This window comes from Lemur catta, chromosome 16, assembly GCF_020740605.2.
Source record: "Lemur catta isolate mLemCat1 chromosome 16, mLemCat1.pri, whole genome shotgun sequence".
In the NCBI taxonomy this organism is placed as follows: Eukaryota; Metazoa; Chordata; class Mammalia; order Primates; family Lemuridae; genus Lemur; species Lemur catta.
Genome location: NC_059143.1, coordinates 18,613,175 through 18,626,589, shown reverse-complemented (window position 1 = coordinate 18,626,589; position 13,415 = coordinate 18,613,175). Strand labels below are relative to the sequence as shown.

At 32.5% G+C, this 13,415-nt stretch overlaps 1 protein-coding gene across 5 annotated transcripts in view; it reads left to right on the top strand.

The window, feature by feature from the left end:
- Window positions 1-13,415, top strand: part of SS18 (SS18 subunit of BAF chromatin remodeling complex) — a 65,101-nt gene that overhangs the window by 4,395 nt on the left and 47,291 nt on the right. For 3 of the 5 annotated variants that reach the window (XM_045527971.1, XM_045527969.1, XM_045527968.1), the window contains exon 3: window positions 7,315-7,399. In XM_045527971.1, the coding sequence (XP_045383927.1) occupies window positions 7,315-7,399 (85 nt within the window). Of the gene's footprint in view, window positions 1-139; window positions 191-7,314; window positions 7,400-10,109; window positions 10,185-13,415 lie in introns of those variants that run through there. The other 2 variants (XM_045527970.1, XM_045527972.1) reach the window with 2 other exon arrangements.

The following is a 13,415-nucleotide window of genomic DNA, read 5'->3' as shown; positions in this document are numbered from 1 at the left end:
GTCTATTGTGTGTCTTAGTATAATAACACATCTCATTTTGGATTAGCCACATTTCATTGCGTCCAGTGGCTGCTGTTTGGACAATGCAGCTCTAGAATATAGTCATCTCTTGGTATCCATGGGAGATTGGTTCTGGGACCCACCTGGGTATACCAAAATCCACAGATGCTCAAGTTCCTGATATACAATGGTATAGTATTTGCATATCACCTACATATATCCTTCTGTATACTTTCAATCATCTTTGGATTACTTATATTACCAAATACAATGTTAATGCTATGTAAATAGTTGTTACACTGTATTGTTGAGGGAATAATGACAAGAGAAAAGTGTACATGTTCAATATAGATTGCAACCACCCTTTTTTTATTTTTTTGTATTTTTGATTGGTGGTTGGTTGAACCCATAGATAGAGAGGACCAGCTGTATTTTATCCTCACTGTTGTTTTGGGCACCTCTATCTTTCCTAGAGATCTCACTGGTCTATTCTCAGGCAGATAATTCCCAGCAACCCTGGCTCTTGCTTTGCTTAGTTTTCATGCTGTGCTGGTCTCTTGCTATCATTTGAGTTACTCTTTATTTAACTTCAAGTCTCCATTACTTTTTCTTTTTTCCTTTATTAAAAATTATTCTTTTAAATTAAAACAGTCATATGGTTATTGTAAAAAAAAAAAAGTCATAAAGTATAAAAGTCTGTAGAGATAAGTCACATTTTATATCCTACTATCTTATATCCTTTCCCTCTACAGGGGTAACTGCTTTTAATGCTTTAAGTATGTATCTTTTCAAACGTTTTTTGGGTACATTTACATATATACATTCATACCTTTGTAAATACATGTATATAGATATTGTTTTTTTTTTTTTTTTTTTTTTTTTGAGACAGAGTGTCACTTTGTTGCCCGGGCTAGAGTGAGTGCCGTGGCATCAGCCTAGCTCACAGCAACCTCAGACTCCTGGGCTTAAGCGATCCTACTGCCTCAGCCTCCCTAGTAGCTGGGACTACAGGCATGAGCCACCATGCCCGGCTAATTTTTTTGTATATATATTTTTAGTTGGCCAGATAATTTCTTTCTATTTTTAGTAGAGACGGGGTCTCACTCTTGCTCAGGCTGGTCTCGAACTCCTGACCTCGAGCGATCCACCCGCCTCGGCCTCCCAGAGCTAGGATTACAGGCGTGAGCCACCGCGCCCGGCCTGTGGCAGTTTTTATATATGGAATTAATGGGTCAGAAATCATGCTGAATTGCCAAATTATCCTGCAAAAAGATTGCATTGGTTTGCTTTCCCCCAACCAACCAGATTTTCAGAGTCCTGGTTTTCAACCACCTCTGCCATAGTAGCCATCTTTAAAAAATTTTTGCACATCTGATTGGTGAAAAGTGGTATCTTTTTAAAAAACTTTTTGTTTTGAAATAATTTCACACTTAACAAAAAAGTTTCAAAGATAGTACAAGAAATCGCTGTGTACCCGTCATTGAAATTTCTCAAATGAAAATCATCATATTAGCCCACTTGCTTTATCATTCATTTCTTCCCCATATTGTTTTTCTGAAACATTTGAGAATAATTGTAGATACGATTCCCTCTTGCTTCTAATAAGCTCAGTGTGTATTTCCTAAAAACAAGCACATATTCTTAAATTACCAGAGTATTATTGTTAAAATTAAGAATGCAATACTATTATCTAATCTTTAGAGTGTTTTGAATGTTGCCAGTTGTCCTGTTAGTGTGTGTTTTCTGGTCCAGGGTCCAATACAGAATCTAATGTTGCATTTAGTTGTCATGTCTCTTCAGTATAATTTAATCTGGAACTGTTCCTTGGTATTTTGTTTCTTTTGTTTTTTATTTTTCACCTTTCATGATGTTGACATTGTTGAAGAGTACAGACCAGTTATTTTGTGGAATGTCCCTCATTTAGAATTTCACTGGCATTTCCCCATGATTAAGTTCATGTAATGCACTTTTGGCAGGAGTACCACAGATGTGATGTTGTATCCTTCTCAATGCTTCCTTAGTAGGCATACAATAGCAGTTTGTCCCAATTTTGGTGATAACTTTGATCACTTAAAGTGGTGCCTGCCAGTTTGTCCACCATAAAGTTACTTTTTTTCCCCTTTATAATTCATATGTATCTTATAGGGAAGATACCTTGAAACACACATATGCTGTTTCTCACATTTCAACACATTGGTTTAACATCTACCAATGATTTTTGCATGAAATAGTTATTACTGTGGTGGTTGCCAAATGGTGACTAAATCCATCATTCCTTCTACTTTAATTTGAATCCTACCGTAAGGAAGAAATTTCTCCTCCTCTGCCCTCATTCATTCTTTCATTCATTTTTATATCTGAATGGACTTTCACATTCTTACTATATTCTCTGGGTTACACTGTTACCCTATTACTTATTTTCTTTCTCTAATTGACCTAGATTTGGCCACTGGGAGCCCCTCAAGCTGGCTTCTTAGTATGTCTTCATTATTTTTGAGCATTTTCTTATTTTCTTGTACCACAAAATGTTCCAGGTTCATTTTGACTTTTTCCTGTGCAAGTCTGGAATCGCCCATGTCTCCAAGCCCTAGTTCTTTTTTTGAAGAGAAAAGATATATATATAGAGAGATATTTAGAAACTATATCTGAGTGTTAGGTTCTTATTGTCTAATCTCTCGTATGTTTGCATTTTATATGACCATTTCCATTTATGTATATTGTTTCTTTGATAAATCTTGTCTATATATTTGGAAATATTCTTTAAAAAAAGTAACTAGCTGGTCTATTTCTTCAGTTTAACTATGAATAATTGTCAGTGATAGGGAAATCATTACCTCAAGTCAGCCATGGAATGACAGAACTTAGAGGCACTGATTATTATAGAATGCAGTCATTTACCACATAACAGCCTTTTGGTCAACAATGGACTGCAGTGGTGGTCCCATAAGATTATAATACCATATTTTTACTGTACCTTTTCAGTGTTTAGATAATTTTAGATACACAAATACTTACCATTATATTATAGTTGCCAACAACATTAAGTACAGTAATAAGCTGTACAGGTTTGTAGTTTAGGAGCAGTAGGCTATAGGTGTTTAGTAGGCTATACCATCTAGGTTTGTGTAAGTACTCTTGATGATGTTTGCACGATGAGGATGATGTGCCTGATGATGCATCTCTCAGAAAGTATCCCCATCATTAAGCAATATGACCGTTAATTATTTTCACCTATGGCTTTTAAGAACCCTGGATAGAGTGAAGGTGTTTTATAGCATAGGACAGATTCAGTTTCTTATAGCACCCAGTAAGCAGTACGTGTCACGGATAGTAGATGTTCAACTCTGGAACCAACTTTTCCAACTTGAATCAGCAAAAGTTTATATTCTTTTGTTCTTTATATTTTTAACTTTTTAATGTATATATGATCATTTCCCCCATTCTCTGCATGTTGAATCTGCATAGATCTCATTTTCTCTTATATTTGGTACAAGTGAGGCTTAAATTGACTTAGGTAGAATCTTAAATTTCGCCCTTTATGATGGATTTAATTTCATTCTTAATGTTTTTCAGATATCTTTTCTTTCTCAAGTTATCAGGATTTGTTTGCGAGTAAAAAGAAAAAAATTCCTCCTCTCAATCTTAATGGTCTTGTTTCTCATAGTAGGAGAAGCAAAAGGAAAACAGAGAAACATTAGTAAATGACAGCAATCTGGGAATTGATAGTCTAATATTAATTAAACAATACCTTAAGATGTGATAACTTTGCCTGAAACAGTGTTTTTTAAATTAAAAGTAATTTTATATTCTATATGAAAGCAGTATGTGCATTGTAGAAAATTAGAAAACATAAATATGTAAAAAGAAGAGAATTAGTACTATATTCTTACCACCCAAAGACTTTTCACTGGTAATGCTTTTGTGTATATTGCTCTATCTGCAGACACACCCAGATGCACTCATATATTACACTCATAAAGTCAGTGGTCTGAATCACTTGTAGAGCCTGTGTGCCCAGATCCTGGCTCTTTCCTTTAAATTCTGGTACCATACTTGTGAGAATGTGTTATTGCTCTACTGTGGTGTTTGGTTTGAGCATTTTCTGAATCAATCTATGTTTGCTTAAATCAGCCCTTATTTTTTTTATTTTAAGATGGGTTATTTTAAGGTGGGTTTTATGTATAAAACACTCTGCATAAACATTTTTATTCAGAGTGTTTTATACATAATTCGCAAGCAAAAGTAAGTATTCATTGTAATTTAAGGGAATTTAGGATTAAATTTCTAGTTAGGAAGGTAATTTTGTTCTATAAAAAGTTGTTCCTGATGTGTAACAAATGTACTCTTCATAGCTTCTGGGTAAAGATTTCTTTTTAAAAACGAAATCTGACTTTTTCAGATTAATTGTGTAATTATGTCAATATTATTTAATAGAGGTTATTTGACCTTATTCAAAGTAATTGATGTAGTGACTCTTAGTGAAATCTTTGGGAGGTGAACTGTTTCTTATTTTATAGTTTAATAATCATGGGTATTTGGGAATATATGTCAGTATTTATTAGGACAGTACCATCATCAAACATAAAATACTGAATATATTTTATATCTGCTGCTAGCTTGTAAGACAGTTACCATCATCAAACATAAGATGTTGAGTATGTTTTAATATCTGCCCTTAGGTCATATACTCTTCTTTAATTAAAATATACTATTTTAGAAATAGTAATACATTAAGAAAGTAAACTATTTCAGTGACAAATATAACAATATTTATAGAGTGAAACAATTAAGTTTCTCAGGAAAATATGTATTTAATAACATTTTTATTTCAGTAGGCTCAGCTTAGTCTAGATTCTTCTGGAATATTTGCTGATACCTTTTTAGGTGACCTATGTACACAAACATAAGAGAATATGAATATTTACTACTTTTTTTATTAATGTTCACTTTTGAGCCTGGAATCATCTTAGAATAAGCTTATTTGATGAATGCTGTAAACAAATGCAGTTTTATGGAAAAGAATACCTATTGAAATTAGAAAAGGCCAATTATAATTTTTCATTTTTTACCTACCCTTTTTATATTAGGGAAAATGATTTGGAGGTATTAGAACACTTGAAGAAATTTGAATGGGTTCTGTGGATTAGATAGTATTGTATCAATGGTAATTTTCTTATTTTGATGGTTGTACTCTTGTTATATAAGGGAATAGCCTTGTTTTGGGGAAATCAACACTGAAGTATTAGGAGTAATGCGGTATTATGTCTGCAACTGATTCTCAGATGGTTTTGGAAAAAAATAAGTGTATGTGTTGGTGTGGTTAGAGTCAGAATGGTAAGACAAATGTAGTAAAACACTAACAATTAGGGAATCTGGAAGAAATATATGGGACTTATTTAGTATTCTTGAAACTTTTCTGTAAGTTGAAATTTATTTCAAAATTAAAAATTAAAAAGATTTGATGGGAGAAGATTGAGCCAAATGTCTTAAAATTAAGCTAACTCATAAAAGATACTGCATTTATAGATACTTAAAGCTGCAAGGGACTTTAGAGATCTGTTCTAATTCCATTAGACCTTAAGAGTGTGACAAATTAGATTTCATAGTAGTTTACCACTGGTTTATCAAGTATTAATCAGCATGATACTAAAATTTTTTCTTAAAGGATCATAGATAAACCATGTCTCTTAGTATGGTTTGGTATTTGATTTTTGGTGGGGTGGTTAGTGGTTCTCCATGAATCTCATATCTGAGTATAGTAATTAATACTCAGAAGAAAAGGAAAACTTAAAGGAATAGACTTTGAAATGGGTATGTATTCTAATTAAACATGGCTGGTTGGTTTTTAAAAAATGGGAAGATCCGAAACTCTGTATCTTAAGTTCCATTCAGGATCTCTACAGGATAATGAAATAGTTACAGCTAGTGGTCCCTGTTAGTGCTGTTTGAAGAATTTCAATAACATAATTAACCATTATGAATGATTTTATACAATGTCATAATTATTACTTTGTCCTACTTACGTGAGGATCACTATCAAAAATGTATTAGGTCTGATTGGGCAACATATTGTACATGTGAAGAGGAGCATTAAAAGTCTTATTAGTGGGGAAACTTTATTTTAAGGTCAGTTAGAAATTTTTTTTTTTTCCTAATAAGAAAAAAGCTGTGAAACTAGTTGTTTGTTACATTAAAGAAATAAGTAACAAAGAACAGAATTTCTTTTATGGTGTCTATTTACTTCATTTGGGATCTGAATTAGAGCACTTTATTCAGCTGAATGAAGTTCTTTTTACTTATTTTTATTGCCTTAATTTGTATTTAGTATTTTTAGTAAATGAAATTTTAAGGCAACGTAACAATTTGATGCAGGTTTTAAAGTTTGTATTTACAGGGCTTACTGTATGCATGCAGTGAGACCCAGTACTAGTAATAGGATCACTACTTATATTAATATGTTTTTTTCTGAGTTAATTTTTAAAATTATGAAGAGAAGCTTAGCTAAACTAATTCATAAATAAGGTTACAGTAAGCATACATCATGGTAATAATGAGACTTTATTTTCTTCAAGTTATTCTTTAGTAATGTTGGTGTCCTATCATTTCTTCAATCTCTGTGTTTTAGCATATCTTTTTTTTTTCTGTAGTTGGAGATTACCAGTTCGTTGTCTTTGTTATATATTGAGTCCGTATAGATAGGTAGTATAAACACAGCAGGCATGAGTTGTTGGTCATTGCTGCAGAAATGAGAAGGGAAAAATGTGTGGTTCTTACCTCCATTTCCTACATTTTAGCAGAACATGTTGAGTGCGTTTGAGGTTTTTAACAAAATGAAAATGGCAGAAGGAAAGGGATAAACACATTTCATTGAATTCCTTTATTTTAGTTCCTTTTTAACAAAAACTAAATGTACCGGTATGGAGCTATTACATGTCTCAGTTATTCCATATACTATCTATGCAATCTTGTACAAATTATCAACCTCTCTCAACCTTAGTTTCCTCATCTGTAAAATGGAAAAAAGAGCTCCTACCTCATAGTGTTGGTTTGAGAATTAAATGAGTTATGTAAGCATATAAAACAATTATAACAACATCTAGCACATGGTAAGATCTGTGTGTTCGTTACTATCTTTAAATCTATTATTTATTATTTGGAATTATTTTGCAGAGGAAATAGGAAAAATTGAAGTGCTATTGATGTTCAGGTAACAAATCTTTCATTAAACTTTAGAAATGATTCGAATGTTGTTTGTATTTAGGCAGATAGGAAGAAAATTATTTTTTAATATTGATATTTGTTTTGTTTTAATAGGTATCAGCAGATGTTGCATACAAACTTGGTATACCTTGCTACAATAGCAGATTCTAATCAAAATATGCAGTCTCTTTTACCAGCAGTAAGTACCTTTAAAATAGTGTAAAGTAGACAGTATTTACAGTTATATATGGTATAACATATTTTTGTTGAAATGATTTTTGTGTTTTGTCTAGTAAACCCTGCCTTACTCTGAGAACATGAAAGTATTCTATATTATCTTTTTAAAAAGCTTTGTTTTGCTTTCATATTTAATTTGAATTAATTCACCTAGAATTGATTCCTACCCCGAGGAAGTTATTAATATATTCATTTACCCATCCACTCACCTATTTATTTTAATTTTTATTTGCATGAGAAATTTGTTAATAAATCTGGAGTATTTCACAGTAAATCTCAGACTTCATAAAATTTCACCAGTAAATACTATGCTTCAATGTGCATCTCTAGCAGATAGGACTATTATCCCACTCAGTGAAATTAACTATAATTTTGTAATGTCTTTCAATACCCAAGCTGTTTTCAATTTTTATTAATTATCTAAAAACCCTAAAAGTTTTAAAAGTTGTTTGCCTCAGAATCTGAATAAGGTCCACGTATTGCATTGGTTAATATGTGTCTTAAGTCTCTTTTAATCTGTATCAGTTTATCCATTTAAATCTCCATTTATTTGTTGAAGAAACTGGGTCATATGTTGTGTAGAATTTTTCACATTCTGGATTTGACTGATTATATCCTTATGGTCCTTTAATATGTTCTATCTCTCTTATTTCATGTAAACTGATAATTAGACTGAATTAGCGTTAGGTTGAATTTTTTTGTTAAGAGTATTTCATTGGTGATGTTTTGTATTTCCTATTGTATTATATCAGTTTGGTGGTTCCATTTTTGATAATGTTAAGATTGATCTGTGGGTACAGTTGATACCAGCATCAGTACATTTTAAAGTTCCCTATCTACCTTTCACTTAATGGTTTTTGTAGTCATTGATGCTTGTTGACCAGATCCTTTATTTCATTTTGGGGTCATAGAATGGGGAATTTCTAATTTTACAATTCCTCCTGCATTTGTTAGCCATGATTCTTTAAAAAAAAAAAAACAACTTCTTTTCACCAAATGTTTGGTTATCCTGAAATTGGAGAGTCCGTGTAGGAAAGTCATGATAAAGGCTTGATTCTAACTCTTTGTCAGTTTTCAGAATAGCTAGTTGGTCTCTAGCAACTTATGGAGGTGACCAGTGTTTTTTTTTGTTTTTAATCTGAGCTTACAAATTTTTATATTTTTAATGTGTTTAAATCCTTTGCAATAATTCTTTATGGTGTTCAAATTTTGTTTCTTTGATCAGCGTAAGCCTCTTCATTTGGCTCCTGTGTCCTTCTGATGTGACTCTACTATTCTTTTATAGCTTCTTGGCTTTCAGGATTTGAGAGAGATGCCAGGCTAATTATATTTTCTGCCTTAGAACAGGAATCAGCTATATTTTAAGGAGGTTTTTTTTTTATTAATTTAATGAGAATTGGTATTTAGAGACCATAATTTCGGTACTTGGGGCATTCATTATTACCAAGTTTTCACTGTTTCCAGGCCTTTTTAGTGTGCAGAATTAGTAACACATCTTTAAAGTACACACATCTTCAAAAACAGAAAGAAAATATGGAGTTCTTAGTGATATTTCCACTTCAGGAAAGGATTTTTACTTAGTTTTGATTTTATATACTAGTATCTCCTCCCTCTAATAATCTTGGTTACTTATTGACATTACTGTTGTTGCTCATTTGCTTTATACTGTTATACTATATGTAAAAATACTTCCAATGTAACAGTACCAAAATTACCACTAACAATAAGATGCTTGTCCCTAAGATACATCCCACTCAGGATATTTAATCAGTAAGATTTTTTTGTACTTGAAATAGTTCTTCATGTGGATATTGTCATGAACTTGATTACCAGCTAGGTAGAATTTACTTTGGTGAATAGTGTGAGGAATAGGTTCCATTTCATTTGTTCCCATATGGATAGTTTTCTGTCCCATCTTTATTTATTGGAAAAACAAAACAAAATATCTTTTCTCTGTTTTGTCTTGCCACGTGTGTCACACCAGGTATCTGTATATGTTTGTGTCTTTGTCAGATCTCTTTATTCTGTTCCATTGATCTGTTTTTATAAATTCCACTATTTTGCCATGCTTGATGTATATTAGAGAAGTTCTTATTTGTTATTTTTTCCAAGACTATCTTGGCTAATGGTCCCTTGCATTTCCATATACACTTAAACATCAGTATGTCAAGTTATAGATACACATTGATAATCTTGTTGGGTTGTTTATTGTGATTACCTTGACTCTGAATCTGTTTGGGGTGAATTGATATCTTTACAAAATTGAGTTCCAGATAATGAGAATTGCGTAAATTTTCATTTATTTAATCCTTTAATGTCTGTCAGTGAAGTTTTATGATTTTCTGTGTAAAGGATATACACATCTCTCATTGGACTTATTACTAGGTACTTCATACTTTTTGAGGCCATTTTACATGGTGTCTTTGTTTTTAAGTTTTATTTTCTCAATGCATTTGCTGTTTACGTGAAAATGCAATTGATTTTGAATTTCATAGTCTTTTTCAACTCTTATTTCTAACAGTTTTTCTGTAGATACTTTCAGTTTTCTATATTCAAGATCATATCATTTGTGAATAATGAGTTTTGTTTCTTTCTTGGCAATCCTCATACCTTTTATTTCTTTTTCTTGCCTTACTTTTTCTGGCTAGGACCTCCATCCAGTACATTCCTGAATAGAAGTGATGATAGAGGACATCCTTGTCTTGTTCCTGATCTCAAAGGGAAAGCTTTCACTGTTTGGCCATTAAGTATGATGTTTGCTGTAGTGTTTTGTAGATAACTTTTATCAGATTAAGGAAGTTCCCTTCTGTTTCTGGTGTTCTAAGTAAGAATTTGTTTCTTGAATGGATGTTAAATTTTATCAAATACTTTGATTGCATCAAATGAGATGACCATAAGTTTTTTCTTCTTTAATCTGTTAATGTAAAATGCACTGATTTACTTTTTAATGCTCAATCAGTCTTGCATTCTTATAGTTAACCTACTTGTCATGACCCACTTGGCCATGGTCTTTTTAAAAAGTTGCTATGTTCAGTTTGTTAAAATTTTGATCAGGATTTTTGCATTTTTGTTCATGAGTGTAATTGATCTATAATTTTACTTTCTTATAATGCCTTTGTATGGTTTTTATCTTGAGGTTATGCTGGCTTTATAAAATGAGCTGGAAAATTTTCCCACATTTTCTTGTGTGGAAGAATTTGCATAATATAGCTGTTATATCTTTCTTAAATGACTGGTATAATTCTATAGAAAAACCATCTGGATCTGGAGTTTTCTTTGTGAGAAAGCTTTATTTACTTATTTCTTTAATGGCTATCAGACAATTTATATATTCCTATATTTTATAAATTGCCTATTTTGGTATGTTGTGGTATTTACCATTTTAATAAATTTGAAAATTCATTAGCATGAAATAGAAGTTCATGAAATAAAAGTTCATGAAATAATCTAATCTTTCTAATGTCAACAGGATCTGTAGTGATATTCTTTTTTATTTTTGACATAATTATTTGTGCCTTCTCTTTTAAAATATTGTTTGGTCACTCTTGCCAGGTGTTTACTATATCTGTTTTTTAGTCTTCAAAGAATCAGTTTTTGGCTTGGGTTGCAGCATTTTTCAAACTTTCTGGTTTCAGAAGCCCATTACGTTCTCCAAAATAATTGAGAACTCCAAAGAGCTTAATGTGGGTTATATCTATTAATATAAATTATAAATTTTTCTGTTTTTAAATTAAAACTGATAAATTAAAAAAATTAGTTTACTTAATAACAATAGTAACCTGTTGCATGTTAACATAAATAACATTCTTTTAAAGGAAAAATAACTATCTTTGAGAATAAATTTAGTGAGATAAATGACATCAGTTTATATTTTTGTAAATTTCTTTTAAATGTCTGCCTTAGTAGAAGACAGCTGTATTTTCTTTTTTCTTTTCTTTTTTTTTTCTTTTTTTTTTAATACAGGGTCTTACTCTGTTGCCTGGTCTAGAGTGCAATGGCATCATTATAGCTCACTACAACCTCAAACTCCTGGGCTGAAGAGATCCTCCTGCCTCAGCCTCCCAAGTAGCTGGGACTATAGGCACGTGCAACCACGCCCAGCTAATTTTATTAATTTTTTGTAGGTATAATGTCTTGCTGTTGCCCAGGCTAGTCTAGAACACCTGGCCTCAAGCAGTCCTCCTGCCTCAGCTCCTAAAGTGCACAATTACAAGCATGAGCCACCATGCCTGGCCTACAGCTGTATTTTCATAATCTGCTTCTGAATTCAGTCTGTTGTAATATGTTGTTTTGGTTAAAGTAGAAGAAGAAAATCCAGTGTCACACAGAGGTTTATTTGAGGGAATAATATTTTAATAGCCTTTTCAGATTTTTGTGGATAATCTTGTTTGATATTACAGTATATCTCAACAAGTACTTTTTTTTGAACGTTAGTTGCAGTGTGGAATCTGAAATTATATCGATACATTTTTCCTATTGTGGTACCTTTAAGTCCATTGGTCTCTCTTATACTTTGAATTAGTCTTTTACTCGTGCATAATTTTGTAACATACTTTGATCATTTGGAAAATACAAGTTCACTGAGTTAGGCAGTTCTTCCAAATATTAACATATTTTATGTAATACCAAAGATCACATTTCTTAAAATTATCACTAACCTCTTTAGAAAATTCTCTTAAGTATTGAGATGCCATCTAGCTCAAGGTAGTTGATATATTTGGCACATTTCCAACTCTTGTGTGAAAACTCAGATTTCATATTGGCAACAAGTGCTGTCAGTTGTTTTTCTGGCTCACTATATTCATTTTTTGAGAAAATGTCTGCCAAATACTTAAACCTGGACAAATATAGTTAGCAATTTTTCTTTCAAGTAAAAATGGTGTTCCATGAAAACAGTGTCTAGTTCAACTAGCAACTGTTGTATATTCATATTTCTGTTCTTTTTGCCCTCTTTATAATTGATATTTTATTTTCTTTGCTACTTGAGAAATTGTATGTACTTCTCTATTCTTTTAGTGGTTGCTATATAGATTATATTATAATATATATCTCAGACAAGGCAAGGACCATCAGCTACTTTATGTCCATTCCTTCCTTCAATGACTTATCAATTGTCATGTGTTTTAAATCTCTATATGTTTACCCACAAGTGATAATTATTACTGTTGTCTTTTTTTTTTTTTTTTTTTTGAGATAATGTCTTGCTCTGTCACCAAGGGGAGACTGTAGTGGTGTCATCATAGCTCACTGCAGCCTCAAACTTCTGGGTTCAAGTGATCCTCCCGCCTCAGCCTCCTGACTAGCCGGGACTACAGGAATGCGCCACGATACCTGGCTCATTTTTAAATTTTAGTAGAGATGGGGGTCTTGCTCTTGCTCTTGCTCTTGCTTAGGCTGATCTCGAACTCTTGAGCTCAAGCAGTCCTCCCACCTCAGCCTCCCAGAATTCTAGGATTACAGGCGTGAGCCACTGTGCCCAGCCCCTATCATTACTGTTTATTGTTTAAAGTCAGTATTCATTAGACTCATCCACATGGTTACCATTTCTAAACGGAAAGAGGCATTAGATTCTGGAGTATTTGAAGTAGGACTAACAAGATTTGAGTTACTGAACAGATTTAAAGGGTAGGAGACTGACTGATAATGGTGCCATTCACTACGATGAGTACATAAAAGCATGTCTTTAAAAAATTTTTTTTTTAATTTCAGAATATTATGGGGGTACAAACACTTTTGTTACATATGTTGCCTTTGCACTGCCTGGGTCAGAGCTATAAGCGTGCCCATCCCCTAGAAAGTACACACCACACCCGTTAGTTGTGAATACCTAGCCCCTCTTTCCCCCTTCCCACCTGCTGGACACTCAATGAATGTTACTTTCATATGTGCACATAAGTGTTGCTCAATTAGTATCAATTTGATGGTGAGTACATGTGGTACTTGTTTTTCCATTCTGGTGATACTTCACTTTGAAGAAT